Raw genomic sequence first — 26,650 nt, 5'->3', positions numbered from 1 at the left:
CCCCAGGCAGTTCCCCCTGAAGAACAAGTGGTTTGCGAGTTCCCTCCGGAAAGCCCCACTGGAGAGGTTCCTTGCAAGTATACGTGCAAGAGTTGGCATTTGGACTCCTCCCCCAAGTCCCTCCACTGAGGACACAGATTTGGATGATGGGGGAGGTTCCCCCAAATCACCTCCCAAGGTTGTTTCCATGGAAATCTTGCACCAGCGGGGAGGTTGGTCTGCCCCAAAACCTTCCTCAGATGAATCCTTGTTCCTGGAGGCTTTCAGCACGCGCCCATCTACTTACTGGGTGTCCCTTCCCACAGATCCATTGGTGGACTTGATCACCTTGTAGGCTTGGAAGGAGCCGGCCACTATGGAACCAATCCCTAAATGCCCAGACAATATTGAGCCCCCCTACAGACCAGCGTGGAATGAAGGGTCCCCTGTAGATGCTGTGGTGGTAGCAGCCGCCACCAAAAAGGAACTAGCCCAGGAGAGTTCCTCAGTCCATCCCCCTGACCGTGAGTCTAAGATGATGGACCACCTAGGGAAGCGGGTTTATGCATCAGCGACCTTTTCTATCAGGGCGCTGAACTATCTGGCCCACTTTTAGACTACAGCATGACCTGGTTAAGGAACTGGGTGAGTCTCCCCCAAAGTCCATGTCGCAGGAGGACTGAGCCACGTTCTCCGCGAGGATGGCTACCTTGATGGTGGTTTCAAACATGTCCATGCGACTCCTCTCACATGTGACTGAAGGAGCGGCTGGGTCCGGTGTGTCCATGAGGCATAACGCCTGGCTCAGATTATGTCAGTTCACGGAACCCTTCAAGGCATATTTTGCGAGTGCCCCTTATGACAGTTCTTCCTTCTTTGGTAAGGCCGTCCGAGACACATTGGTCCAGAATGAGAAAGATGGAAAGACACTGTCTGCCATCAGAATCTGCTTCTCGAACCCTTAAAGATCTTTTTCCTGGAATCAGCAAGGGCAAAAGAAGATGTGGTTCCAGAAGTCTCAATATTCCTGGGGCACTTAGGGCTCTTCTTCCCCTAGAGGCAGAGGAGGACAGGATAGAGGCAGAGGAGGACAGGATAGATGCCGGCCCAGAGGCAGAGGGGGGTCCGAGGAATTTTGGGTCTCAAGAACCTTTTTCGGACAGGCCCACGCAGCAACCCTGAGGGGTTGCCCGACTGCTCTGGAGGCAGTCTGGGGTCGCCTATCGTTGCACCTGGCGGCATTGGAGTCCATGTTATCAGACCGTTGGGTGCTTCAGATAATTTCCAGAGGCTATTCAATCCCATTTGTGGTTCCTCCTACACCTTACAAACATCTCCCGGACGTACCACCCACCCAAAGGGAGGCAGCAGCGCTAGAATTTTCCAAGCTACTAGAGAAACGAGCCATCGAACTCGTCCCCCCAGATCAGTCCATATCGGGCATCTACTCTTAGTTCTTTTTGGTGGCAAAAAAGACGGGGACTGAAGGGCCATTCTGGACTTATCCGTTGCCAGAGAAAAGTTCCGGATGGTCACTTTACAGTCAGTCATGCTGTACCTGCAAGAGAATGACTGGATGTGCTTGTTCGACTTCCAGGTTGCTTACTATCACATAAAGATGCACAGAAGCTCCAGGAGGTTCCTCCACTTCCAGCTAGGCGCCAATCATTATCAGTTCTGTGCCCTACCCTTTGGTCTCACCACAGCCCCCAGGGTGTTCACCAAAGTGATGGCAGTAGCAGCGGCTCACCTGAGGCTTCAGGGGATTCAGGTCTACCCTTACCTGGACGATTGGCTTCTTACTGCTCACACCAAGTGTCTACTTTGTTGGACCAGAGATTATTTCTTAAAACTTGCACACTACCTAGGGATTACAATCGACACTGCCAAATCCCTTCTGAATCCTGTCCAGGTGATAGAAGGGGGATGGATAGACATGCTATAGACATCAATTTTCCTGACCATGGAGAGAGTTCAAACCCTGAGGATGCATGTCACCTTCATTTACCGATCTCACCTTCCCTCAGCAGAATCTGTCTTAAGGGCCATAGGTTCTATGGCAGTGACCATAACACTCCTTCCATGTGCTCGATTACATATGCAAGTACTACAGTGGACTGTAGCGGTGCAGTGGTCCCTGTTGGATCTTCCATTGTTGCACCCAATACACCTCAGCTGAGTCTGCAGGTTGTCCCTTCTTTGGTGGATGCAATCTTCGAAAATTTTGGAGGGATGCCCTTGTTGTTCCAGGTCCTGCCCAAGCCACAGTGACCATGGACGCCTCACAACTAGGGTGGGGGGGCATTGTTCAGGAACGACAGTTCAAGGCATGTGGTCCCCGATCGAGACCAGTTTGCATGTAAACGTTCTGGAGATGAGGGTGGTCTTTTTAGAGTTGCAGGCCCTTCATACCTTTCTACCTCTGGTAACCATTGCAATCCAGTCAGACAACATGTCAGTGATCTGGTATATCAACAAACAGGGACGGACCAGATCTTACCCCCTTTTGTCGTGAGGCCATGAGAATTTGGGAATGGGTGATCTCCACCAGTTGTTTTCTGATAGCAACGCGTATTCCGGGATGGTCCAGCATTCTAGCAGACAAACTTAAGCTGGACTATTCTGATGCCTTACGAGTGGTCTCCGAATCCTTCAGTCGCGGAGCAGATCTTTCTAGAGTGGGGTCGGTCTTGCTGCAATCTTTTCGCATCTCCGTCCAACGCAAAGTGCAGCGAGTTCTTTGCTCTGAACTCCCCCCGCCGGGGGAGTCCCCCAGAGATGCTCTAGTCCATGCTTGGCCTCTCAGTCTTCTTTATGCTTATCCTTCTATACCCCTTATTCCAAAGTTTCTACAGCAAGCTTGTTTGGGGAGCAAAATGATCCTCGTTTCCCCGTTTTGGCCACGCCAGGTATGGTTTCCCTTCCTTTGGTCTCCTCTTCTAGCTCAGCCTTGGATCTTGGGATCCCGTTCTGGATCTCATTTTGCACCCCTCGAGGGTCCCTCATCCAAATCTGGACAGTCTGAGGCTCACAGCTTGGCTTCTCCAGTTCCCTTAATTGCTAGGATTCCTGGATTGTCTTCTTCAGTTAGATCTTTTCTGGTGGCAGCTCATAAGTCGTCCTTTCGTAAATCTGACCAGTTGTTTGTGCCCTTTCATAAATCTGACCAGTTGTTTGTGTCATTTCCTAAGGGTAAACCTATCTCCAAGGTTACCATTGTTAGGTGGATCTCCCCATGTATTCTTCAGATCTACAAGGATAAAGGTTTGTCTCCTCCAGGTCAGGTTAAAGCTCACTTGACTACGTCCATGGGTACTTATGTGGCCTTTTGGTTGAGATTATCATTAGACGGCATTTGTTCTGCGGCTACTTGGTCCTCATCTCATACCTTTATTTCTCACTATAAACTGGATTTGATTTCTAGAAGGAGAGCATCCTTTCGTTCCGTGGTGCTCCGGAATATCCTTCCATGAGGTCCACCCAGGTATTTTAGTAGTTGGGAACTCTGTCCCACAGTTTGAAGATCAAATGAAGTAAACTACTTCAGATAAAGAAGTTAAGTACTCACCATAACGTTCCATCTGAGTAGTTCTACTTCATTTGTCTTCAACCGTCCCTCCCTCCTTCCCCCTGACCTTACCATATGGACAGCATTATAGCTGGTTTTAGGTGTGTAAGGTGTTTTTTAAGGTCTGGTTGTTCAGTGTAAGTTGCAGCAAACTCGATCTGGGGGATGGAAGGTAGTGGTGGTGTGTTATGGGTAAGTGGAGGAGCTTGGAGCAGATGCTAGTGAAGTTGCTAGCTCGTATCCGGTACCCACAGGTTGAAGACAAATGAAATAGAACTACTCAGATGGAACATTATGGTGAGTACATAACTTCTTTTTAGCAGGTGGTTAAGTAGTTGTGTATGTATGCATTTTTCAAGAATCTTCGCTATGAGTGGGAGGATAGCAATTGGCTTGTAATTTGTGAATTTGGTGGATGTAAGAAACTTTCCAGAGCTTGGGGATGTATTATTCTGTTATGGTCCAGTTGAATAGGAAGGATGTACGGTTGTAGATGATATCTGCAGCTAATTTGAGGAATTTATTTTAGTTGGTCAGCAGCAAGGGAAGAGGGTTTGAGTTTGGATAGAAGTTTTTTAATGGTGCAGGTTTGTATTGGATTTTTGGAGAAGGATTTGAGAGAGTTTTTCAGTTTAGTAGGGGTATATAGAGGGGTATGGGTGTGATTTTATTTTTTTACTAGAGATAGTGTAGAGTTGATAGTGTATTAAACTGTGAGGCTATGCTCTCAGAGGTGTTAGTTGTGGTTGGGACGGGGTTCTATAATGGCCAGATTTTATCAATAGATTGATGGCTCCCCAGAATTTCTGGGGATTATTTTGGTGCTTTTGTTTTATTGTTGTATAGTACTGTTTTTTTGTCTAGTTTAATTTGCTTTTTGGCTTGGTTCTTTATTTGACAATAGGTTTGAAGGGAAGTTTGGTTTTTGGTATTCTGATAGTGGTACCATGCTCTCTCTCTTTGAGAAGCTTTATTGTGTCTTTGGTGAGCCATGGTGTGGGTTTAGCTTTTATGCGTATCTTTCTAAGGGGGGCTGTTTTATTTAGGATAGAGAGTAATTTTTCATTGAAATATTGAACAGCTAGGTGTGGATATTTTAATGGGGACCAGTCAGACTGACGCAGGAGAGTTTTAAATGTTTTAGGGGAGAATTTACTTTTGTTATAAATATGTTTGTAAAGGGTATTTTTTGGGGGACTTGTGCGATGCTTTAGCAGGTAGGTGGTGATCACTTTAGTCTGGGAGATATCCTGATTGGTGACAGAGGGTGTCTTTATTTGTTAGTGTCCAATCTAGAACTGATTTTCTCTTTGCTATGTTTGGTGAACCTGGTAGAAGTTTATATTAATTAACTGAAACCATGAAGGTTTATGAAGTTTGAGGGATTGTCTGAGGAGTAGGTGGACCAATCTGTATTGATATCCCCCATTATGATGGTTTTCTGACTAAATGTAGAGGCACACCAGCAAAAGAAGTCTTTGATAATATCTGGATTGCTACATTTGAGACTAGATGGCTATTATAATTGTGTTTATTGAGGTTTATCTGGATGCGGGAGATCAATATTTTAGTTCAGTTGATTGGGGGTGATATTTATCAAATCATTCAAGTTTGACATTGTTTGGACAGTTTTGTGAGTGTGCATATTTATATAAGAAAAGTTTGGTATTAGAGTTGTGGAGATATGATATTTAACAGGGTGGAGTGTTGGGTGCTGTCTGGGTGGATTGGTTTACTACGATATGTAGGTGTAGATAGAATGTAGAAAGTTAGATTGTAATAAGTAAACTAGTTAAAGGCAGAAGCTGGATTTGCATAGTGTTACTATTTAGAGAGAGTGTTGAGGTGATTAAAGAAGGGGTGTGAGCAGTTGGATGAGGGCTCACAGAAATAGCGGTAGTAGGGACTGCTTGGATTATGTGGCTAAGTAAGGTTGTTATGGAATGCTGGGATTGGTTGTAATTTACAGTGGGTGTGTATCTGGCTATGTATAAATGTAGGGATAGTGGTGGTGGGTGGGAATTGGTTGTAAGGGAGAGTTGAGCCCCAGCATAGTGAGGGGGTAATGTAGGGGAGCGGCGTGAGCCCCAGCATAGTGAGGGGGTTAGGTTTGGGGAGCAACGTGAGCCCCAGCGTATTGAGGGGATTAGGTAGGGGAGTGGCATGAGCCCCAGCATAGTGAGGGGGTAGGGAGTGGTGTGAGCCCCAGCGTAGTGAGGGGTAGGGGAGCGGTGTGAGCAGCAGTGTAATGAGGGGGTAGGGGAGCGGAGTGAGCCTCAGTGTTGTGAGGTGGTAGGGTAGAGGTGTGGAGTGAGCCCCAGTGTAGCAAGGAGGGTAGGGTAGGGGAGCGGAGTGAGCCCGAGTGTAATGAGGGCAAATGGAGTGGGTAGAGCCAATTTGTGGCCTGCACAATGCAAAAAACTATCAGTAAGGTAGCTTTTTAATTTTATTTTTCAGAATTGCAATGATTGTTTAGGACAATTTGAAAAGGGGGTCTGAATTGTTATGCTGCCTTGGTTAGTTGAACAGCAGGGACTTTAGAGGTTTGTAGAGATGCTAGATTGTAGTAAATGCAGTATGTGGGGAGAGCTATACAAACGTAAACATAACTGGGCTGTAAATGGGGTGTGGGGACCTTTTCCATGTTGCTGACCCAGGCAGAATACTCTACAGGAAATAATTACACTGGTGAATGTTCATTGCCTTAGTTTAAAATATTAAATTAGACCTACACAATGACTTTCCCTGGTTTGTTCCAGACGAGTTTCCCATTCTTTCTTTCATAAAGCTATAACAGTTACGATAACTGGATCAGCAGGGCTATCTTAGATTTTATCAGTTGCAGGGTTGATTTTGGGGTGAGAGGAAATGGTGAGCTTAACTAGAAAGAACAATGAACAGTGTAATGAACGTGAATTATGCAGTTAACATACATTTTAAAATATATTTAACAATGCTGTAAACTTTTGAGTTCCTGAGCTTGAGTTACTTACTAAGTAATGTATACTGAACTGCCTAACTGTAGCAGATATTTTATTAGAAAACAGAAAAATATTAGTAGGCATTAGAAGTGATGTTATTACAGTTTGCTAGTCCACTTGCAACCCCCTCCCAAAAAAAAAACCGCATACATAGTTTATAAAACATAAAAGTCAAGTTATATGGCAGCTACAATAGCAACACTGATTTTTAAATTAGCTCTACTTGAACATCTGAATAAAGACATTAGTAGGCTAAAATGGTGCTTAGTTTAGAATAACTTGCACATATATGTTACCCGAGTTCAATATAGATACTTATACATTTAATATAGCACTAGAATCACTTGATTGGCATCTATACTCATTCTAGTTATTTGCCTTTTCAAGGTGGGCTATGATTCACATTTATTGAAATAAGCATCTTTTCACCAATATTTTACATGACTAATATGCTGTGAATGTAAGAATTTTTTTACAAAAAAAAATATTTTCTTTGTAATTTTTATTTCACTGAAGCTTTAGAATGAAAAAAGTCAATAAATAATCAACAAAATGATTTTAAATAAGGTGGATATAAAAATGTACACACCTCTGTTAAAATGCCAGGTTTTTGTGATATAAAAAAATGAGACAGCAATAAATCATTTAAAAATTTTTCCCACCTTTAATGTGACCTACAACCTGTACAATTCAATTGAAAAACAAATCTGTTAGGGGGGAAAATATATATTAAAAAAATACAATAAGCTGGTTGCGTAAGTGTGCACAGCCTTAAACTAATAAATAGAATGAGGTATTACTGGAAAAAGCAAGTTTGTGTTGACAGAGTAGTAGTAATGGAATAGCAATTTGGTTGTCCTAATCAGAAGTAGGTATAGTAGTTTAAAAAGTACAATAAAGTGATGTATTAGAAGGGGATAAGCAGGTTAAGTGATTTAATTTTTAAAGGGAGTTATAAAAAAGGCACTGAAGGGTGTTAGAAAAGTATGTCTCAAATGAGGAGCAGAGAAGAAGACTTTTAGTAATGAAAAGATGGTGTGCAGTAGACCAGATTGATTACATCAGTTTTATTCAAAGTTCTAGCTTGATGTTTGGAATAGAGAATGAAGCCAGCAGCCATTTGTCATTTGTAGGTAGTAAGCAGTTTATTATTTGACCAAAAGGGATAATTTGAATGATAATATTGGAGTAGGGGGTCTAATTGCTGGGCAGGCATATTCTGTATGGATGATTTTATGGGTTAAGGTGAGCTGAGAATAAGACAGGTGATGAGGAAGCTCGAGCCAGTTAAGTGGTTTTAGTGCTAACAGTGGTGCGTCCAGTGAGGTTTGTTGCAAGTGAATCTGGCAACTTTGTTATAGCACTGTTTAAGTTTAGAACTAAGTTAGGCTTGTAGGTTGGTTATGATGAAGACTTCATATAGGAGAGAAGGGAGTAAGAGGTAACTGCTGATTGAGGGCTCAGTGTTTGTTATTCTAAAAGTGTGTTAATTCTGGTTTAAGCACTTGGGCTTCAGGCCAGTTATTTTACATTAAAAGGGTTCGTGGTCTGCACTCTTGTAGGAGGAGAGGCTGGACTCTGCCCTTCTGAGCTGGGAATTTCTGGTTAAAGGCTTATAGTGCCTGCATATTTGAACTGTTTCTTACTGAAATTGGTACACCTTGTTTGCTGTAGCATAGACTAGATCCAGGCCTGCTGAATCTAGCTTTGTTTGTATGCTTGTTGTTTGTTTGCTTGTTATTTCCCTGAAACGCTAATTCCACCTAAAAAGCGGCTTTTCAGCGCTTCCTATGGATCCCTAGTGATATCTGCATTGCTTACTGTACTTATTTCCTTGTTTCACTTGAAAGAAAGTTACTGTTTGTCGTTTTTGCATTTAAGTTACCCGTAACACATTGCATTTAAGTTACCTGGCACTTGCTCACTAAAGCAATTATATAAGTCAGCACAAAATTAAAAGCACTACACCCTCACAAACTCCCCTTGAGTACCTTGTTCCCCATTGGCCCTTTTTTCAATTATAAAGGAATTCCCAATACTATTCTAGCATGTCCAAAGGTCAGTTGTCAGTCTCCTCTCCGGTCCAGCTGGTGAATCTGGGTATGTTGAGGCAATGTTACAACTGCCTCATGTACACAGACAACCCTCTCCTCCTCCCAACAAATTCCAACACTTGTGAGAGATGCAACCATATAGCCATACTGGAGGCTAAGCTCTCTCAACTCAGTACTGGCGAAACCAGTCAGGAGGAGAAGGAAACCACACTCACTACAATTCCAGTCTCACATAGACCTACCACGACAGCAAACCAAACACATAAGCACACAAAAACATACTCGGAGGCTCTAAATAAAAATCTGCCTAAGCAGCAGAGACCTCCAAAGCAGACACCCAAGCAACCGCTACCCCAAAACAAAACGTGTGCAACACATAGCTCACAAAGCCAGTGTGTCGAACAATCACAGCCCTTAAGGCTAAACAACACACCTGATACACTTGTAATAGGTGACTCTATCGTCGGGCACACTGACGTCCCGCTCACCAGGCTGAACAAGGAGAAGGTCACGGTGAGCTGCCTGTCGGGCGCTAGGATCCGCCACATAACACAAGCACTCAGGTCACTCCAAGGCAAGTACAAATATGACTCGGTCATTGTCCATGCTGGTGTGAATGACCTGAGACGTACCTCCCTGGACTACATGAAAAGAGACATAGAGGAGCTCTCTGAGCATGTAGCCCAGGCTGGTATGACCCTGACCTTGAGTAGCATCTTACCCTCACCAAGAATGATGCCACAATATGAAGACAAGATGATCAATTTCAACAATTGGCTTAAGTATTGGTGTCATTCAAAGGGGATCCAATGCCTGTCAGCCTGGGATGACATGCTCGACAAGCCACGATGCTTCGCTAGGGACGGCTTGCACCTGTCACCCCTGGGCTTTCGGATATTGGCAAAGGCTCTTGCTACCCCCATAGTGCCTTTTTTAGGCAAGGCTCAAGACAAATCCACCTCCATAGGTATCACAAGGGATAAGAAACTAAGAGTAATGCTACTCAACGCCAGAAGTCTAAACCTCAAGATGCATGCACACGAAACTCTCCTTAGCATGGAGAACATCAATATCTGTGCAGTAACAGAAACCTGGTTCAAGGCTGCCAAGAGCACCCCAGCACTACCAGGTTATACCTCATACCATGCTTTTCGGCCCCAAAACTTGGACCGAACCACAAAAGGAGGGGGAGTATCAATATTTGTCAAAGATGCCCACGCTTCCAGGTTGGTGGCACAGCACAAAGCGTCAGAGACTATCCATTTGCAACTAACAGTGGGTAAAACTGCCTTCCAGTTTATAGCCTGCTACAGACCACCCTCCCAAACCTAGGAACCCCACTCGGCCTTCCTGAGAACACTGGAAAATATGAAGGTCTCTCCAAACACCACTATATTGGGCGACTTCAACTACCCAAACATAGACTGGGAGCATTACTCTAGCTCCAACACCCTAGCCCAAAGGTTCCTAGAATTTTAAACTCAAATGCTATGGAACAACTTGTTACCACTCCCACAAGAGGGGAAAACATACTGGACCTGATCATCACCAACATGGGGACTCTATGCTCCAGACCAGAAGTGTATCCCTCACTGGTAAGATCAGACCATAAACTAATCTCACTGGATATTCACATCCCGACTTCACAGTGAAAAACTTCTCTAAAGCAAATTTCACACTCCTCAAAACCGAGGTGGAATCCTTCAAAGCCCCCGAGCCTACGGAAAATACGGCACAGACCGCAGAATCCTTTATAAACGCATTCTATGAACACCTTCAGGAATGCATGGATCATGCAATCCCAAATAAAACCAAGACTCAATTCTCCAAAGGCAGACGTCCTGTCTGGTGGACCCCAGCCATAAACAAAACTATACAATAGAAGGAGGAAGCTACTACATGATAGAGCAAAATCCCAAAAAGGGAAGGCATCTCTGATCAGTATTAGCAAAAAACTACGGGCACTCATAAAATCGTCTAAGGCCAGCTTCAAGAGAAAAATTGCACAGGACACTAAGGATAATCACAAGGCTTTCTTTAGTTATGTTAGGAACCTGGGTGGGAATTCCCAGATATGCTCAGAATTAGTCCAAAATGACAAAAAATGTACCGAACCCACAGACATTGCCAACATCCTAGCTGACAGGTTCAGCGCAAACTCCCCCCCCCACCAAAAGGGCAAATATCTATCCCAGCAGAGTGCTGCCCCCCTGACATCTCAGATGCTCAGGTAAGAGCTGCCCTCTCCAAAGCAAAAAAACACAGCATCAATGGGACCAGACGGTGTCCCGGGCTGCGTCCTACATGAACTCCAAGAAGAGCTAAACCCAAACATAAAACTACTGTTCAATCTCAGCCTTACTACAGGATATGTACCCAAAGAATGGCGTACAGCAACAGTGGTCCCTCTCCACAAAGGTGGTGCCTCAACGGATCCTGGAAACTATCGCCCCATAAGCCTGACTAGCTTGGTCTGCAAAGCTATAGAATGGATCATCATGGACCTCATAAATAAAGATATTGGGGACCTACAGACACTGGATCTTACCCAGTTCGGCTTTAAGGGCAGATCCTCCCTCTTAAACCTGGTTGATTTTTTAAAAACAGTCACCAAGGCCATTGACAAGGGGAAGGTGGTCCACACAGCCTACCTGGACCTCGCAAAAGCCTTCGATACAATACCCCGCTCGGGCATTATAGATAAGCTCACCAGCTTAAATATAAACCCCTATGTCACTAGATGGGTTGCAAACTTTCTCAAGGACAGAACCCACATGGTTAGAATTGCTGGAGCCATGTCAGACTCCAAACCAGTTACAAATGGCGTCCCACAAGGCTCAGTCCTGGGACCTCTCTTGTTCGGTATATATTTCTTGGAGGTACAGGCCAACATGGAAGGACTGTGGCTGACCAAGTTCGCAGATGACTGCAAACTGGGCGCCATAATCGACTCTCCAGCCGACACAAGCGTCCTCCAAAAGGGCCTCATAGAAACAGACAACTGGTGCCAGAGCCATGGCCTCAAGCTAAACGCCAAAAAGTGTATAGTCCTCCCCTTTGAAAAAAACAAAGTGCCCACAAATTACCACATAGGTGGTAATCCATTAAGTACAGAAGAAGTAATTAGGGACCTGGGGACCCAAGTTGATAGCAGTCTCTCATTTGACAACCACTTGGCCAAAGTGGTTAGAAAAACATTTTATATAGCCCACCTAATCATGAAGGGATTCACATCTAGATCAAGGGAGGTCATCGTGCCTCTTTACTCATCCCTCATCAGGCCCATAATTGAGTACAATGCCCCTTTTGGGATGTACCTTACCAGACATCTGCAGCAACTGGAAAGACCCCAAAAGTACCTCACCAAGAGGATCAAAGGGCTCAAACAGATGCCATATGCTGCCCAGTTAAAGAAACTCCAGCTCTACTCAGTGGCATACCGCCTGCTCAGAGGTGATCTGTGCCTGACGTATAAAGCCATGTCCAACCCGGAATTAATGGACATGCTGCACCTCAGAAAATCCAAATCCCATCGAGCTACGCGCTCGAGAGACGAACCTCAGCACTGAAATAAATAGGACATGCTGGAGGGACAGATTCATAACCCAGAGGCTCCCTTCACTCTGGAATAAAATCCCAGTCCAGGTTAGGCAGAGTCCCTCATTGACTCTCTTCAAGAGGAATCTTGATGAGTGGATGGGAGATCGTAGGTTTACCCCGGGTATCACTTCTGTGTCACTGTTAGACAGAGGCACAGTATACTAACCTCGAAAAAGGGCATAGCAAAATTCATTTAAAATGGGTGGCGAAAGCCAAACACACTCTGGCTAGGCTTACAAATGCCCTAGGGCAGATAGCCTAGTATGAACCTATGAACCTATGTGGTAGTTACCTTGGCAGACTCTGTAAAGAATTTTTTTACTCTATGTGTAGGGTGCCTGTTTTTTATGGGTTTTCTTGCTACTGTTGTAGATATGTAAATAGAATTTAAGATTGTTGTCAATTGTCTTACTAATTAGGTTAGTATGTGGGGTAACTAAAATTATGACATTATTTAAGGAAAATGTTTTGGATTTAGTAGCAGGTGATCATCCTGTAGCAAGCTATCAACGGTGTTAAAGGCTTCTTGAGTAATTCTCTGAAGATGTTATTAGGTTGTTGGAAATGCATATTAGGATAGAATCATCAGTGTATTGTATGAGGGAAGCTTGCTCAGAGGATTTATGTAAATTGTTAGAGAATATATTAAAGAGTAGAGCACTGAGAATTGAGCCTTGTGGAGCATCAGTATTGACAGGAAGGGAGGGAGAAAAAGTGGAGAGCCATTTAACAAACTGACTGGTATCTATCGGTTATGTAGTTGTTAAACCATAGTAACATCTCAGCATGAGCTCAGTGCCTGTTAAATACATGTCACAAAAAATGCATGGATGACTGTGCACTTTTTATCAACTGGTTTTCTAATGTGTTTGCGCCAGCCATAAAAGAAAACCACCTTGCAAAAAATAACAAAAGAGAAAAAAGTTTTGTTGCTGCTTGATAGTGTACCATCACATCCATCTTCCGGCATTTTAAATGAATCACTGAGTTTATACAGTTGTGGTGTTTGCCACAGAATATTACTGCATGTTGCCAGCCAATGAACCAAGGTGTAATAGAGATATTGAAGCAGTTATACCATAAGCAATTGTTATGCAAGCTGCTTTTAACTGATGGCAGTGAAGAAAGTGTTCAAATGTATAAAAATATAGACCTAAAAGATGCTGTGTTACGATTTCTTCTTTGTGGAGTGAATTGAAAAATGTCACTCTAGAACAAGCTTGGTTTACACTCTTCCCACAAAAAGAACAATCGGAAAATAATCAACCACCAACAAAACAACTTTTGAAGAAATCATGCATATTGTGGAAGCAATATCAGGGTTTTCAGACTAAGAAAAAGAAGTTACTAAATGGCTTAGTTGTGATGCAGCTGATTCTGGATTTCAAACAGTGGAAGATAAAATTCTATAATCTGTGATTACAGGAACTGACGCGTCTGACATAGGTGATGAGTCTGCAGCAGATGATGAATCTACTCCAGATAGTCCAACTCTTTGTGAAGCATTCACCTGTTTAGACAAAATCATGCTATGGTTTGAAGCCCAGGCTGAAAGTGGTAGGTTCATAGGTTCAATTTAACTTTCTAAAGAAAATCTGTGATTTAGTGGCACATAAATACATAGGTGCCTTAAAGGAAAAAAAAAACTTGATTTCTTTAAAATTTAGTAAAACAGGTACATATGTAGTAAGCATTTTAGTACACATGCACATTACTGTAATATGTATACCCATCAAACGAGTCTTTATTGTCTTGTATTAGTCTTTTATTTCATGCAGATATGCATAAACGTTTAATGTCTTATGTGAACAGATCAGTTTTATGATGTCTCCCAATTAGTTCCAATAAAAGGGAGGACATTTTTAATAAAGGTTCTGTGAGGAGGTCTAGAAAAGGCAGTCATGATCTTGTGACAGGTGAGGGAGCCATTATAAAAAGAGATGGAGAGCAAGGTGTGGGCAAAGTAATTCTAGATATATTGAGGTACATAATTTAGTATTTGACAGATTCTTCTTATTAGAAAGTTTGGATATGGGGAGGTGGAGTTGAGGGAATAGTATATAAAATGGAAATCTTGAATTCAGTTCACTGCATTGCTATTTATGAAGAAACAAAAAGACACAGACTGTTTAGAGAATGTAGAATAGGTTTGCGTGAAAATATGTGGACAGATAGACTGATCTTTCTAGGTTCTGGAATTATGGGACTTAATGTGTGAGTACTGGATGATGTACCTTTCTTGGAACTGAATTAGTTAATGGTAGTGTCTACTCAGTCTCTGACAAAATGTGCAGTGCTTCACTAGAAACCAGGGTAGTGGTATGGTTTTGAAGTTTGGCAGCAATAGTTCCCTTGCACAAGAGTGGGTCCAGCAGAGTGAAAGGCAGTTTGCAGGGCAGTAATTTTTCAGTTGTAGCCCAGGAAGAATAATGGAAAATTTTCTATGCCAGGCTAGTTGAATTGCTTAATGTTTACTGCTTAGCAGGTTGACAACAGCATGGCTGTGTACGATAAAGGTCTTCTCCAAACTTGGTCTAGTGCTATGACTGGATCATTACTAAATGGGCAGATGCATCATAGAAGATGTGATGTATTTGGACTTCACCACACAGAAAACTTGGTGGAGGGGAATGGGTTTAGAAAATGATGTGGAGACAAGATTGGCTGTCTATCCAGTAAACTAAGAATTGAGTGGAAAAATGGAGGGGAGGGAATGTAATGTGTCAGCTAAACAGAGACCATAGTGTAGCAGGGAGGAAACTGACTGACGAAGAGCTCCTAACCAGTTGGTGCCCTAGAGCTCACTCTTGGGTCTTTTCCTGTGTAGCAAATTAGTGCCCAATATTAAAGTGGGATTTAAGAACAAATTCATCTTTTGCAGTGATAATTGCTGCAGCAAAATTTGTTTTGCAGTTAGTGAGGTTAAATCTTTAGAGACTCCTTTCTATTTATTTGTTGACATAGAGATGTCTGAGTGGGTGTTGAACTTCTTTACAGTGGAGGCCCAGGAAGAAGAGCTCCATTGGTACAGTAATACACACTAACATGGATAAATTTAAACATTAGTGTTACCTTTTGTCAGTGCAGCATTAGATAGTAGCAAATTACATTCGTTCACATTACGTAAAAGCATATCAAGGTGTATGTTCACACTGGTATAATGACAGTATTGTGTTAAAATGGAATATATTATATACAAGCATTTGTAGTAGAACAGAGGTAGATGTATATGGATGAGTAAACATTTAGATACCGGTATTAAAGCAGGAGTTAAGACAAGTTCATAGATTCATACTAAGCTAACTACCCTTGCGAGCCATTTTAAGCCTAGCCAATTATCCCTTGTGAGACTCAAACCCTGCACCTTGTGTCTGTAAGGCAAACACCTTGACCATTAGGCCACCCTCCCAACCCAAGTTATTTAGGCTTCATTAGAGGAATGTACCCTGTAGGGAGTAGAATGGTAATTTGTAGGCATAATAATGTTAGTTGTGGATACTAAGTGGCAGCTGCGGTTCAGTGCTAGAAAAGCAAGCCCAGAAAAAAATATCTGTTAAAAAAAAAAACTTATTCCTAGTAGAATAGAAAAGGAAAAAATGGGACCTAGAATCATCTCCAGTTTTAAACAGATTATGAAGTGTCAGAGGTCAGTAGAACACTCCTGTTGGTAGAGAGGATTATTAACTTTGAAGGCCCTAAGGCCACATCTGGAGTACATGCTCTTCTTCTGTAGGCCTTGCTGAAAAAAGTAGATTAGAAAGAGTGGTCGATAACAAATTTTATTTAAGGTCAAAGCAGTTTGGATGTACTACATTATTGGGCAAGTGGGATGGATGGAATTCAAGTAAGAAGAGATCACAGAAGACAGTTTTCAGCAGGCCATGAACTGACTTTTATAAAGTGTTTTTTCCACAGGGAATGTATTGATGCCATGGAATACACCACCAGAGGGAACTTTTCTAATGCGGGTTTGTGGTGGGCTAGAACTGTGATAGAAGAGGGGACCTGTATGGGTATTGTCTTTGATTAATCCAAGCAAACTTACCAGGGACCATTGAATGGATATTTCATTGGTGATTATCATTTGAACAGGTTGCAAGGGTACTTGACAATAGTTTATATCATTTGTAGTGTGTTTTAGATTAAACTGCACCTGATATGAATGGATGTTGAGATGGCTGCTTGTTATACTTAATTTTTCTGGCTGTACACTTAAACAATGCATTCTTTGTATGTACTGATGAGATTTACTTTACAGTGCTTTTTTTTTTTTTTTTTTTTTTTTTTGTTATTCTTTGAAGACTTACATGGCACCATTGTTCTGTCTTTACTTCATCACATTTTACTTTTAAATGCTGATAACTTTAAGACTGTAGGTTTGATGCAAGTTCCACTTTATATCATGCTTTTAAATACAGTCATTTGCAGTTAAACATTCTTACATTCTGTGTATGACATGGCCTCAACAGGCTGTAATACTATGACAGCAATATATGATTATTATGTAAAGCCATAAAAAAGGGGCATGGCTGCTGCTTTTTACACATCAAAAAGGCATTGGAAGCAGTTAATCATAAGCAGCTCATTGCTGTTGCATAAATCTGATTTGGTAGGCAAGTATAGTTATCTTCCTATCTTTAAAGTAAGCTTTCTACAGTTACTTCCAGAATTCTTTATCGAACAATGGAGTATTCATTGTCCAGGTACTAAAAGGGTCTCTCCCTGCCCTGTTGCTCTTCTTATGTAGCATATACACTAAGACTGTCAGAGGATAGCTACAAGAGCAAGGTGTTGCTAATGATATAAATATCCTGAGTTCTAACCCATCATTCATAACATTACTACATTTGTCGGCTAAATGCAGTCTTCTGTGGAAATAGTTATGGACACACAATCTTATAATAAACAGCAAGAAGTCCACTGTTTGGAACAGCCTAAATAAATCTGAAAAACAGTCCCTGAAAAAGACTCCATAGGCTGTGCTTTGCCTAATGTAACCTTTCCAAAATACATTGGCCTAATTTTGAATAGAGTTTCTCTCTGTGATAAGGAAGTGATAATTAAGAAGATTTATAAAGTAGTACATAACTAATAAGAATCAATTAGAGGAGATTTAAAAAACACTGGAGGGAAAAAAAGTAGAACCACAAATTGCTAAAGAAGTGGTGGTAGGAAATCCATAATACCTCTAGGTATGCTAAGAAGCAAAAATGATTAAATATATTTGGACAGGTACTTTTGTACTCCAAGCCAACTTAGGATAATTTTTCCTAAGCAGAGAGGAGGTGTTGGAGATGTGAAGGGGCTATTAAGAGAAATTGGAAATGCATTTTTACGAATGTAGGATGTTCAGAGTTTAAGGAATCCTTATAGAAAGCTGTAACACAGTTGTTGGGGGAGCATATGTTAACCAGTGAGATTGTTGTTTTGGTGTCCTGATTTAGATTTGTTGAGATGTTAGCAAGTCCTTATTAAGTTTACAAGCAGCCAAAAGCAATTGCACAAAAAAGGGAAAATCCAAGTTTAAACTTTAAGTAAAGTACTGGATATTGTAAAGAAAGTAAAATTAATCAAAATGGGATTATTTAAAGATGGACGATGTTATTTTTGCAAAAATGGTGCAGTTGGGGAAAAATATATACAACAGAATGCCGAAATTGATGCCTAAAATATGTAGGTTGGTAGGAATTAAAAAATATCTGCATACTCTAGTTATGATAGTACGATGCTGGTACACAATAATGGAAAGTGGTATTGTGAAATTTCTTATTGTTAATGTATACAGACTCATTTTAACAAAAACATTGAATGAACAAGGCCAAGAACTGCACTATTAAAATTTTATTGAGCGCTTTCATCCAATAGTATACAGGACTTCATCAGAATACAAACAGCATCAGACAGATGCATTAAATATCCTCACAGCTACCCTGATTGGATAATCAATTGTCCTACCATTTCCTGTTACATTATAATATGTAATCATTCAAAGAGTCCACAACCATGGTAACTACTGCAAAACATGAAAAATAAAAATATTAACTCCTAAGTGCACATTCAAATTAGCCAGACTAACTTCCAGATATAATAAGACAATTGGAAAAAAACATTTTAGAAAACATTAAAACTGTCCCCAGAGCTACTTTCCCAAATGCACCACTGGAGAGCCTATAATTCAGCTGTAGCTTTTAGTTTTAACACACTACTAATGGAATAATAATCATTTAACCCCGGAAGCACTGTGGCATTAACCCTTAATTGCAACTGCAATTCTTTTAAGTTCCAGTAGCTCATGCAGTGATCCTGCTCTCTGATCTTGTTGAACATGGTCATAGGTTCAAAGGTAGGTTCTAGGCTATTGGCCCTAGGGCCTATATAAGCCTAGGCAAAATGGTACCCTGGCTTCCGCCACCCAAGAAAATTATTTTCCTGTGCCCCTGTCGAGCAGAGCCACAGAGGTAATCCCCAGGGTGAATTTCCTATTTCCCATCCAATCATCAAGATTTTTCTTGAGTGCTAATGTCTCCCAAATCTCATATGCTTAGTTTTTGGCATCTATATTACAGATCGAAACTGTAATAAAAAAAATAAACCAAAGAAAAAACCTACCTGAACAGTTTAAGCAGGGGGGCAAGCCCCCCTGCACCCCACACCACCACTCTTTAAATATACCAGCTCCGAGATCACACTACAGTCATTAATAATAAATGTAAAGTAATGCTGTAAATAACATTCAGTTTGTTTCAAGAAAGCATTATTCTTATCCCTTTTTCTTTATCCTGTATAGATGCTGGTATATACGTATCCCAATAACCTTTTGTCTTCCCCACACAGAATGCTGAACATTCTTGACACAAAGCCAAATACACAGCCCCCTTTGAATTACAGTTATACTTTCTTTTTAAATAAATGTGTCCATACCCTTCCAACTTCACATCAGTTTCCAGTGTATATTTACATTGGGCACATCTAGTAATTTCCCCACTATTATTGGGTACATTTTCCCTTTCTACCATATTTTTTACACATGTATCCCTTTTATAGACAGTTTTTGGGGCACGTCCTACAGTTTTTAACCATTCGGAATTTGCCCGGAATACACACCAGTTTTTCTGTATAATAGTTTTAATATTGCAAAAATCATTATTTATGTCAAAACTAATACGTTTTTATTTTGTCTTTTTGGTGGCAATATATGCAGACTCCTGTCACAGATCAGTAATATGGTAAATAAAGTTGTTTCAAAAAAAAAAAAAAAAAGAGAGAGAGAATCTCTCTCCTTTTTAATAATATGGACATAGTAGTAATAAATCTTTAAAATAAATAAAGCTGGCCTACACATTTTATCATTTTATTGAACTTTGAAGCTAAAAACGCAATAAAACTAGACATGCTTATACCATTGCTAGAATACAGTCTGACTAGAACAGAACCCACTTCTTCATGTAATGTGTATACGCTGTGACAATAAGATATGTCACTTTATAAAACAATACAATAGTAGGTGGCATAGGTTCATTGGTAAATACTTGGCTAGTTGCCCCTGTGGGCCCTTTAAAGCCTAGCCATTTTCCCTTTTTGTGCTCCAGTTAACCTGTCTCATTTGGTTAGAGATTGGCCTTATCCATCCCATGATCAATTAATTGAATAACTGGGATCATACCATAGATTATTTGAGGGACCCGACCCATGCAAGGGTTAACACATTTAGTAACTGCCTCTGTCCATTAGTAGTACAGGGGGGCAGTTCTCGGGTAAATTTTCTGTTTCTCATCCATAGATCAAAGTTGCACTAGAATAAGGACAGAAATTAATTTTGTTTTATGTGGATGGAGAGTCTGTTCCATAGCAACGGTATCCGTTGCAAGATATACCCGTCTCTCCAAATCATTTTATTGATGTTGCAGAAGAGGTTTAGATCCCTAAACCAAGTATTTATGATGCCATTTTACTTGCTGATGTGCCATGCATCTATCATTATTGGGATGGTGGATCTTTGTATATCAGGCACAAGTCGCCTCTTAGCTGTCTGTAGGGTACTGAGTATAGTAACAGGACTTTGAATCAATCCATGTAGGGCATGTTGTTTAAGTCTTGTATCTTTTTAGCAAGGTGTCTGTGTGGACATTACAGTTGCTGCATGTGTATGGACAGGTGCTTGCCAGAGAGGGCACTATATTCAATGATTGGTTAATGAGAACTGAGTAATGGGGGACATTGGCATCCCTAGATGCATCAGTGTCTTGTTTTAGAAAAGTCAAGCTGGTTACCTGTCATAGCCTGGGGCCACATTTCTCAACTCACTCTTGTTTCTCAACAGTTGCAGTCTCTAACCTCTAAACTACATACTAGAACTGCTGTGTATTCACAGGTCGAGTACTTATCATGCCCTTCTATTGACATGCCTCTCCGTTCATAAGATCTGTAGCTGAAAAAAATTTTCCTCCTAGATTAGTCCAGCATCATGGATTGCTTTCCTTGCTAACTTAAGATTCCAAATAGATTACTCTAAATTCCGAAATTTAGTCTTTCCCCTGAAAGTATAAATGCAGTTGTTTCAGGGATGACTTCTCAGGACGTTTTTCTATTTCCTAAATGCCTGTTAGCCTACCTCGCTGCTCAACCATCTTTTGTTAACCCACCACTGTTGCACTTTTTCGCTGTGCATGTTTCTGTGTTTCAATTTAAAGAATGATCAGATCTTCAAATTACGGTGGGCTTACATTGTCCCATTTTTGTGTCAAGCTCAACCATTGTTTAACTTACTGATGTCTTCTGTGTAATTGTGCTCTTTTTTTTATCTCTTACGCGCTCTCTCTCTCTCCACGACTCTTATTTTAAGATTACCTTAATATTATGCGTATGCTTCAGTCTCTTAGTCACTTTGGGGGTGAAACATACTAAATGCAAGAAGCTAAGATACTTTGGTTCTTCATTTTAATTCTTCATTATGCTGCCAGTTCGAAGAGCAAAGAGGGATTAAGCTCTGATTTTGGCCAAGATGATTGGGGTCTAGGTAGTGAACTTGGTCTTTGGATGAGGTGTCTAAAGGTTGCCAACATTCCCACCTGGTGGAGGGAAGCTGCACGTTTTAACTTGCAAGGCTTGTCAAATGCATCTACAACTGTGCCAGTCTTGTCCCATGTTTTAGGGTTGCACGTGTATAGTAGTATATGTATGTACATTTCTGCCATAGAAGGCAATAGTGGAAATCACAGGTGTGGCACAAGAAGGGAAGTTTATGGAGAGATTGCGCCATCAGAATGATGGCCTGTGTATATGGCCAGCTCTTGTCACAATGAGGAATGAATAGGCATTCAGTCTCTAATCTGGACCATGGAACAGATGGAACATAGGGACCTCGCTGAGCTCTTGGAACAAATGGATAATTTGGGTCTGGAGAAAGAACTGGACAGATGGTCAAGATGTTGGAGCAATAACCAAAAACAAATATGTTTGTCCAAGCATATATTTTGTATTTTTGTTACCCAATTGTTTTTTGTAAATTATTACAATCACTTGTATATATCCTGTAATCTAAAGTGTGTTTTTCTTTTCTTAGTATTTCTAACTGTATAAACTAATATGATTTTATTGCAATCTGTAATTCTTACTGCTAACAAGTGGAGCTTTTCTCCCTGGGCCTCCACTGAAAAAGGACCTGTGTCCAGTCGGACTTTCTCGATAAACAAATGTGAAATAAGTAATAAATTAAAGTTTTTGTGTGTCGTATATATTCCATATTTGGATGTTAATTATAGTAAGTAAGGCGGCAATGGAGAAATGAATAATGGCAGAAGAGTAAATACATGGTCTAACATTCCATCTTTCAGTACAGTATCTGATCACTGCCTGTGTCGAGTTTTTTTTATGTCTGCATGGGTTTTCTTTTGAATGCTCTTTCCAGCCACCACCTAAAAACATGCTGGTTAATAGGTTACAGTAAAATGCTTATATATTATGCATTTGTTTCTCTCAAAACCTAATTTTGTTCCCTTCTACCTCTCAAAAAACATGCTGGTTGATTGGCTGTACTAAAGTTTATATTTACCTTTGCTGTTGTGACTTTGCCACAAATGCAGATTGTTAGAGAAAGACCAGCTCACTTTAAAAATTAATTTAAGTTTTAGATTTATCTGTTTTGTATTTGTCAGATGGAGTAGTGCTGGAATTAAATATTGTATCTTTCCTGCATTCTTTTGTCATGTTGAGTATGTCTAAGATCAACCATTTATGTAAACCTGATGTCATCAGTCATGGCAGTAAGTTGGGTTTTATTTTCTTAAATTTTCAGACAATGTCTGGTTCATGTAATCTTCCTGAAGATATTGAGGACATAGTGTCTGCACATGATTTTACACCATATGATCGTCAGACTGCCAAAAAGGATGTTGTTCCAAAAGCTAGAAGGCGAAGTAGATTCAAACAGGAGGAGAATGAAGAGGCACCTTCAAGTGACAGGTATGTTTGTGATGAATTGCTCCTCTCTTTTTCTCTCTCTCTCTGGATAAGGTTGAGTCTTAAATAAGCAAATTGTTCATTCTTTCGGGGGCTAAAGACATTTTCTTGTTAAATTCATGTACTACTTTACAGTTAATTTTTGTGCATCAATTTAGTTTTTGCAAATGCATCATTCCCATGAGAGTGGTAGACCTCCAGCTGGACTGCCAAAGCTGTAGAAGTACCTTGGGTGTCTGAAACATTTGTTAAATTACTCATGGGGAAAGATGAAATGGAATGTGCAGCTGTAAAGAAAGACAAAAAGTGAGAATTTATGCGAAAAACAAATTTTTTTGTAGTCAAGATTTGTTTTGGTTGCAATGATTATTTTTATGCTTTTTATAATGACAAAACGTTATCAGTACCTGATTGTTAGTAAAAATGTTATCAGTGCATAACCAGAACATCAACTAAATGCTTTGTGGTGCTCAGGTTTAATATTTCTGCATTTCTTGCTGCAGACTTCTTGACAAATTGCCATGATCCCTTCTCCTGTCTGTTGTTTCTGCAGCTGTCATTGAACTTCTACGCTTCACAGGTGCTTTTGTTTAATCAGCACTACTGCTGTTAAATTTTGCAAGACACTGAAAAGCAAAATTTACATATGGCATGCAGTAGTATAGATACATCATAGAAATTAAGATTGCTGAACACACGCACACCGTTCTATTTGAAGAGAACTGGTAATCTTAAAAAAATGTCACACATCACTTGTGGTCAGCCTGCAGTTTTGTTAGGATGTAAAGCCAGCTGCAGTGGCATGGAGGAATAAAGGCCTTCCTACATAAGACTCCAGTGACCTGAATTTAGTTAGTAGTTCTGGTGCCTGATTGTGCTGACAAGGGTGAGAGAGGAATGAAGACACTGTTCTGATAACCTCTCTCAGGTGGGAAAAGTGGGATTACGCATGTTGCTTGGGGCACACACACACAAGGCATGATTTTCCTGGTGTAAATCAGAGAAACGTGCCTGTGGTGCTTAATTGGTACATGGGTGGGGTTCTGCAGATTTGTGCTTTGTGGAAGTGATACACACTCCAGAGTGGATGTCATTGCATGCCCTACTTATGGGATGCATACCAAGCATGTGAGAATGATCAGAACTTAAGCCGAGAATCCTTGATGGGTGCCTTGGTAGTTGTGTGTGTATGTGTGTTTGCACTTGAGAGAGACTGCTTGTGCATGTGTTTCTAAGTATGAGATGACTTCCTTGGCAGGAGTGTATTTGCGTGTCTGAGAGAGACAGCATCCTGAGGTGGGCAGGCGAAGTTCATCGTATTGTTCATTGCTGCGGTAGCCTTATTTATATGGGTTATATCCTGCCATTGATAAAACACCCAGCTAGCTACAGGGGTGTCCAACCTTTTCAGTTGCAAGGGCCGCATTGGGTTAACAAAAATGGTCTGGGGGCAAACGGCAGGTGAGGACCAAAAAACTGAAGAGCAAAAAAAAAAAAAAAAGGGTCTCACATTACCTGAAGAGCAAAAAAACACTGCTTTATGTGGACTAATGTGGCTGTATTGTAGGTTAATTTGAACAATAAATAAATTAATAAATAATATAAATAAATTAATAAATGCATAATACAAACAGAAATCAGACTTTGAGATTATCATCCATATTGCTATTTGTACTCATTACAGCTTTATTTTTGTCATTCAACAATTAAAAAAAATACATTTAAGCATTATTTTTTACACCTGTGCTAAACTGTTTACTTTCATAGGTAAATACAAACTGAAGAATAAACTTGTTCAGCCACATTACCGGGTGGCTAGCCCTGCCATGGTAGTTCTTCCACACCACACACTTGTACACACACTCACACCTATGGCCAATTTAGGGTGCCCAATCCACCTACTACATATATTTGGAATGTTGGAGGAAAAGAAGCACCCAGAAGAAATCCATGTGAACACAGGGAGGGCATGCACATGCCTCAGAGAAGGCACCCCATCTGAGAATTGAACCAGAGAACCTCTATCTGTGCATCATCACTTTGATAAAATCAGTTTTATAAGCTTATTCTTTGACTGGCTAAAGCTAAAGTAAATCCATTTAAAGACGGACTTACAGATATATCACGATGTAAATCTTATGTTAAGTGAGGTTAAGGGATTTCAGTGAAAGCTGTGATAAGCAGTTCTAAATCCAGATTTAGTGATCAGAGATTAGGGTACCAGGGATGTTCGGGGTCCTCTCACATTCAGTCTGTGTGTATCAGAGGTATGATATGGGATCAGCCAGACCGGACTGGTAGCATTGTGGGATAAAGACCCAAATACACCAGATCTCATATCTGACCTTGGATCTTTGTGGGACATGACAGGAGGGAGGAGGCAGGAGTATGACTCCATCACCAGCAGTTTACCATACTATCTTATGGACAGTCAGGCACTAAATCTATGTTGGAAGGGGGCTGTTTGGTACTTCATAGAAACAATGTTTCTGCATGCTGTTCTCTCTATGATTTTGTGCTTTGCACACAAGCATTTAGGAGCGGTCTTCTGTGTACCTCCCAGATGTTGGGAAAGGGATTTTGTGAACCCCCACAGACTATAACAAGTCTTGCCTTTAACAATGTAGAGACAGTGACCTTTGATAGCATGCAATGCAATCCCCTACCAAAGTGATGCAAGAAAGAAAAAGACACATACACAAAGGTGTGGTACTGTTTGTTTGCTAACTACTTTTAGGGATACTTGAAAAATTGCTTCCTGTAAATAAACTGTTTAATAAACTGTTTAACAATCTGTTGTTAACTGTGCATGAACTTAGTAGAGAGAAACAAAGTTCTGTGTCACAAATAACTGCTATGTACTGCATATAACCCAGAAACCTCCAAAGAACAGTCTGTTACTGTTTATTTTTGTAAAGAAAAAAATATTCCATTTATAAGAAAACAATACAAGCCAGACTACAAGCCAAGCTGTCAGTGAAAAAGCTGAACAAGCCCAGAATGTCATCTTGCCTTGCTGTCCCCTGGGACAAATAACAGCACCTGAGATCAAAGAAGCAAGGACAGAACTGAAGACCACCACTGTGGTAAATCTACACTGACAACTGGAAACTGCAGCAAGCTGTGAGCTGACAGGCATAAACGCCAGGTAACTGCAAGGAAAATAAGTGCTGTCTTTGTTTCCTCCAAGAGCAAAGAACAGGTGAGAGCATGTTTTAGAAATGCCCACTGCCATAGTAAAGTACTGGGAGAAAAAATATTTAAAAGTCAGCCATTAACTTCCTGATGGGTGCTAACAACTAACAGTCTCTTGACTAAGTAAAATTTTACCACTGAATAGTAGCAGCAACACTGTCATTTACCTGAAAAGTTTCTATTTTCCTGATCCACATCACTTCACAATACCAGATACTCTGAAACATTTCATATAACTAGCAGTCATACAGAAGATGAGCAGATTATCGACTGAACTTTGATAAATGAATTGGAATTAGATCACTGAGTGTATTACTTAGTTGTGATTCTATTACACTCGATTTAACAGTAACATCTTAAATATAGAAAAGCGAGCTGAGCCTTCCTCTTGTAACTTACCTTTGTTGTAGTGTAGTAGTCGGCGTGTACACAACGAATAAACACAAATAAATCCTCTCTGTACGGCTACGGTAAGATCGCGCTCCTTCCTGCAGCTTTTCTTTACAAAAATCACCCGAACGGTGTTTTCGCGCATGCGCATACCAGCGGAAAGACGCTGGTATGGGGAAAACGTAAAAAAAGAAAGTTGGCGCATGCGCAGAAGAGCAAAACTACGCGGACACGGAAAAAAAGTGAAATTCATTTTAAATTTAAGGGTCGCGGGCCGCATGGAAGAGCTCTGAGGGCCGCATGCGGCCCGCGGGTTGGACACTCCAGTACTAAAGCTTCAAGGCACCTCCCACATGCCCACACTGTCAATCAGCTCAAGATGAGCTGACTAAAAAGGTAGATTTGGATGCCAAGCACTTCAGAGC

General features: G+C 40.9%; 1 protein-coding gene across 1 annotated transcript in view; it reads left to right on the top strand.

Moving 5' to 3' along the window:
• The window catches only part of LOC122797172 (threonylcarbamoyladenosine tRNA methylthiotransferase-like), a 2,201,584-nt gene that overhangs the window by 6,347 nt on the left and 2,168,587 nt on the right, over window positions 1-26,650 (top strand). The window contains exon 2 of the mRNA XM_044065991.1: window positions 22,477-22,643. Within this exon, the coding sequence (XP_043921926.1) occupies window positions 22,480-22,643 (164 nt within the window). The 5' untranslated portion in view covers window positions 22,477-22,479. The remainder of the gene's footprint in view (window positions 1-22,476; window positions 22,644-26,650) is intronic.

This window comes from Protopterus annectens, chromosome 3.part0 (assembly GCF_019279795.1).
Source record: "Protopterus annectens isolate FY-2018-M chromosome 3.part0, PAN1.0, whole genome shotgun sequence".
NCBI lineage: Eukaryota > Metazoa > Chordata > Ceratodontiformes > Protopteridae > Protopterus > Protopterus annectens.
This window is presented reverse-complemented; position numbering and strand designations above follow the sequence as displayed.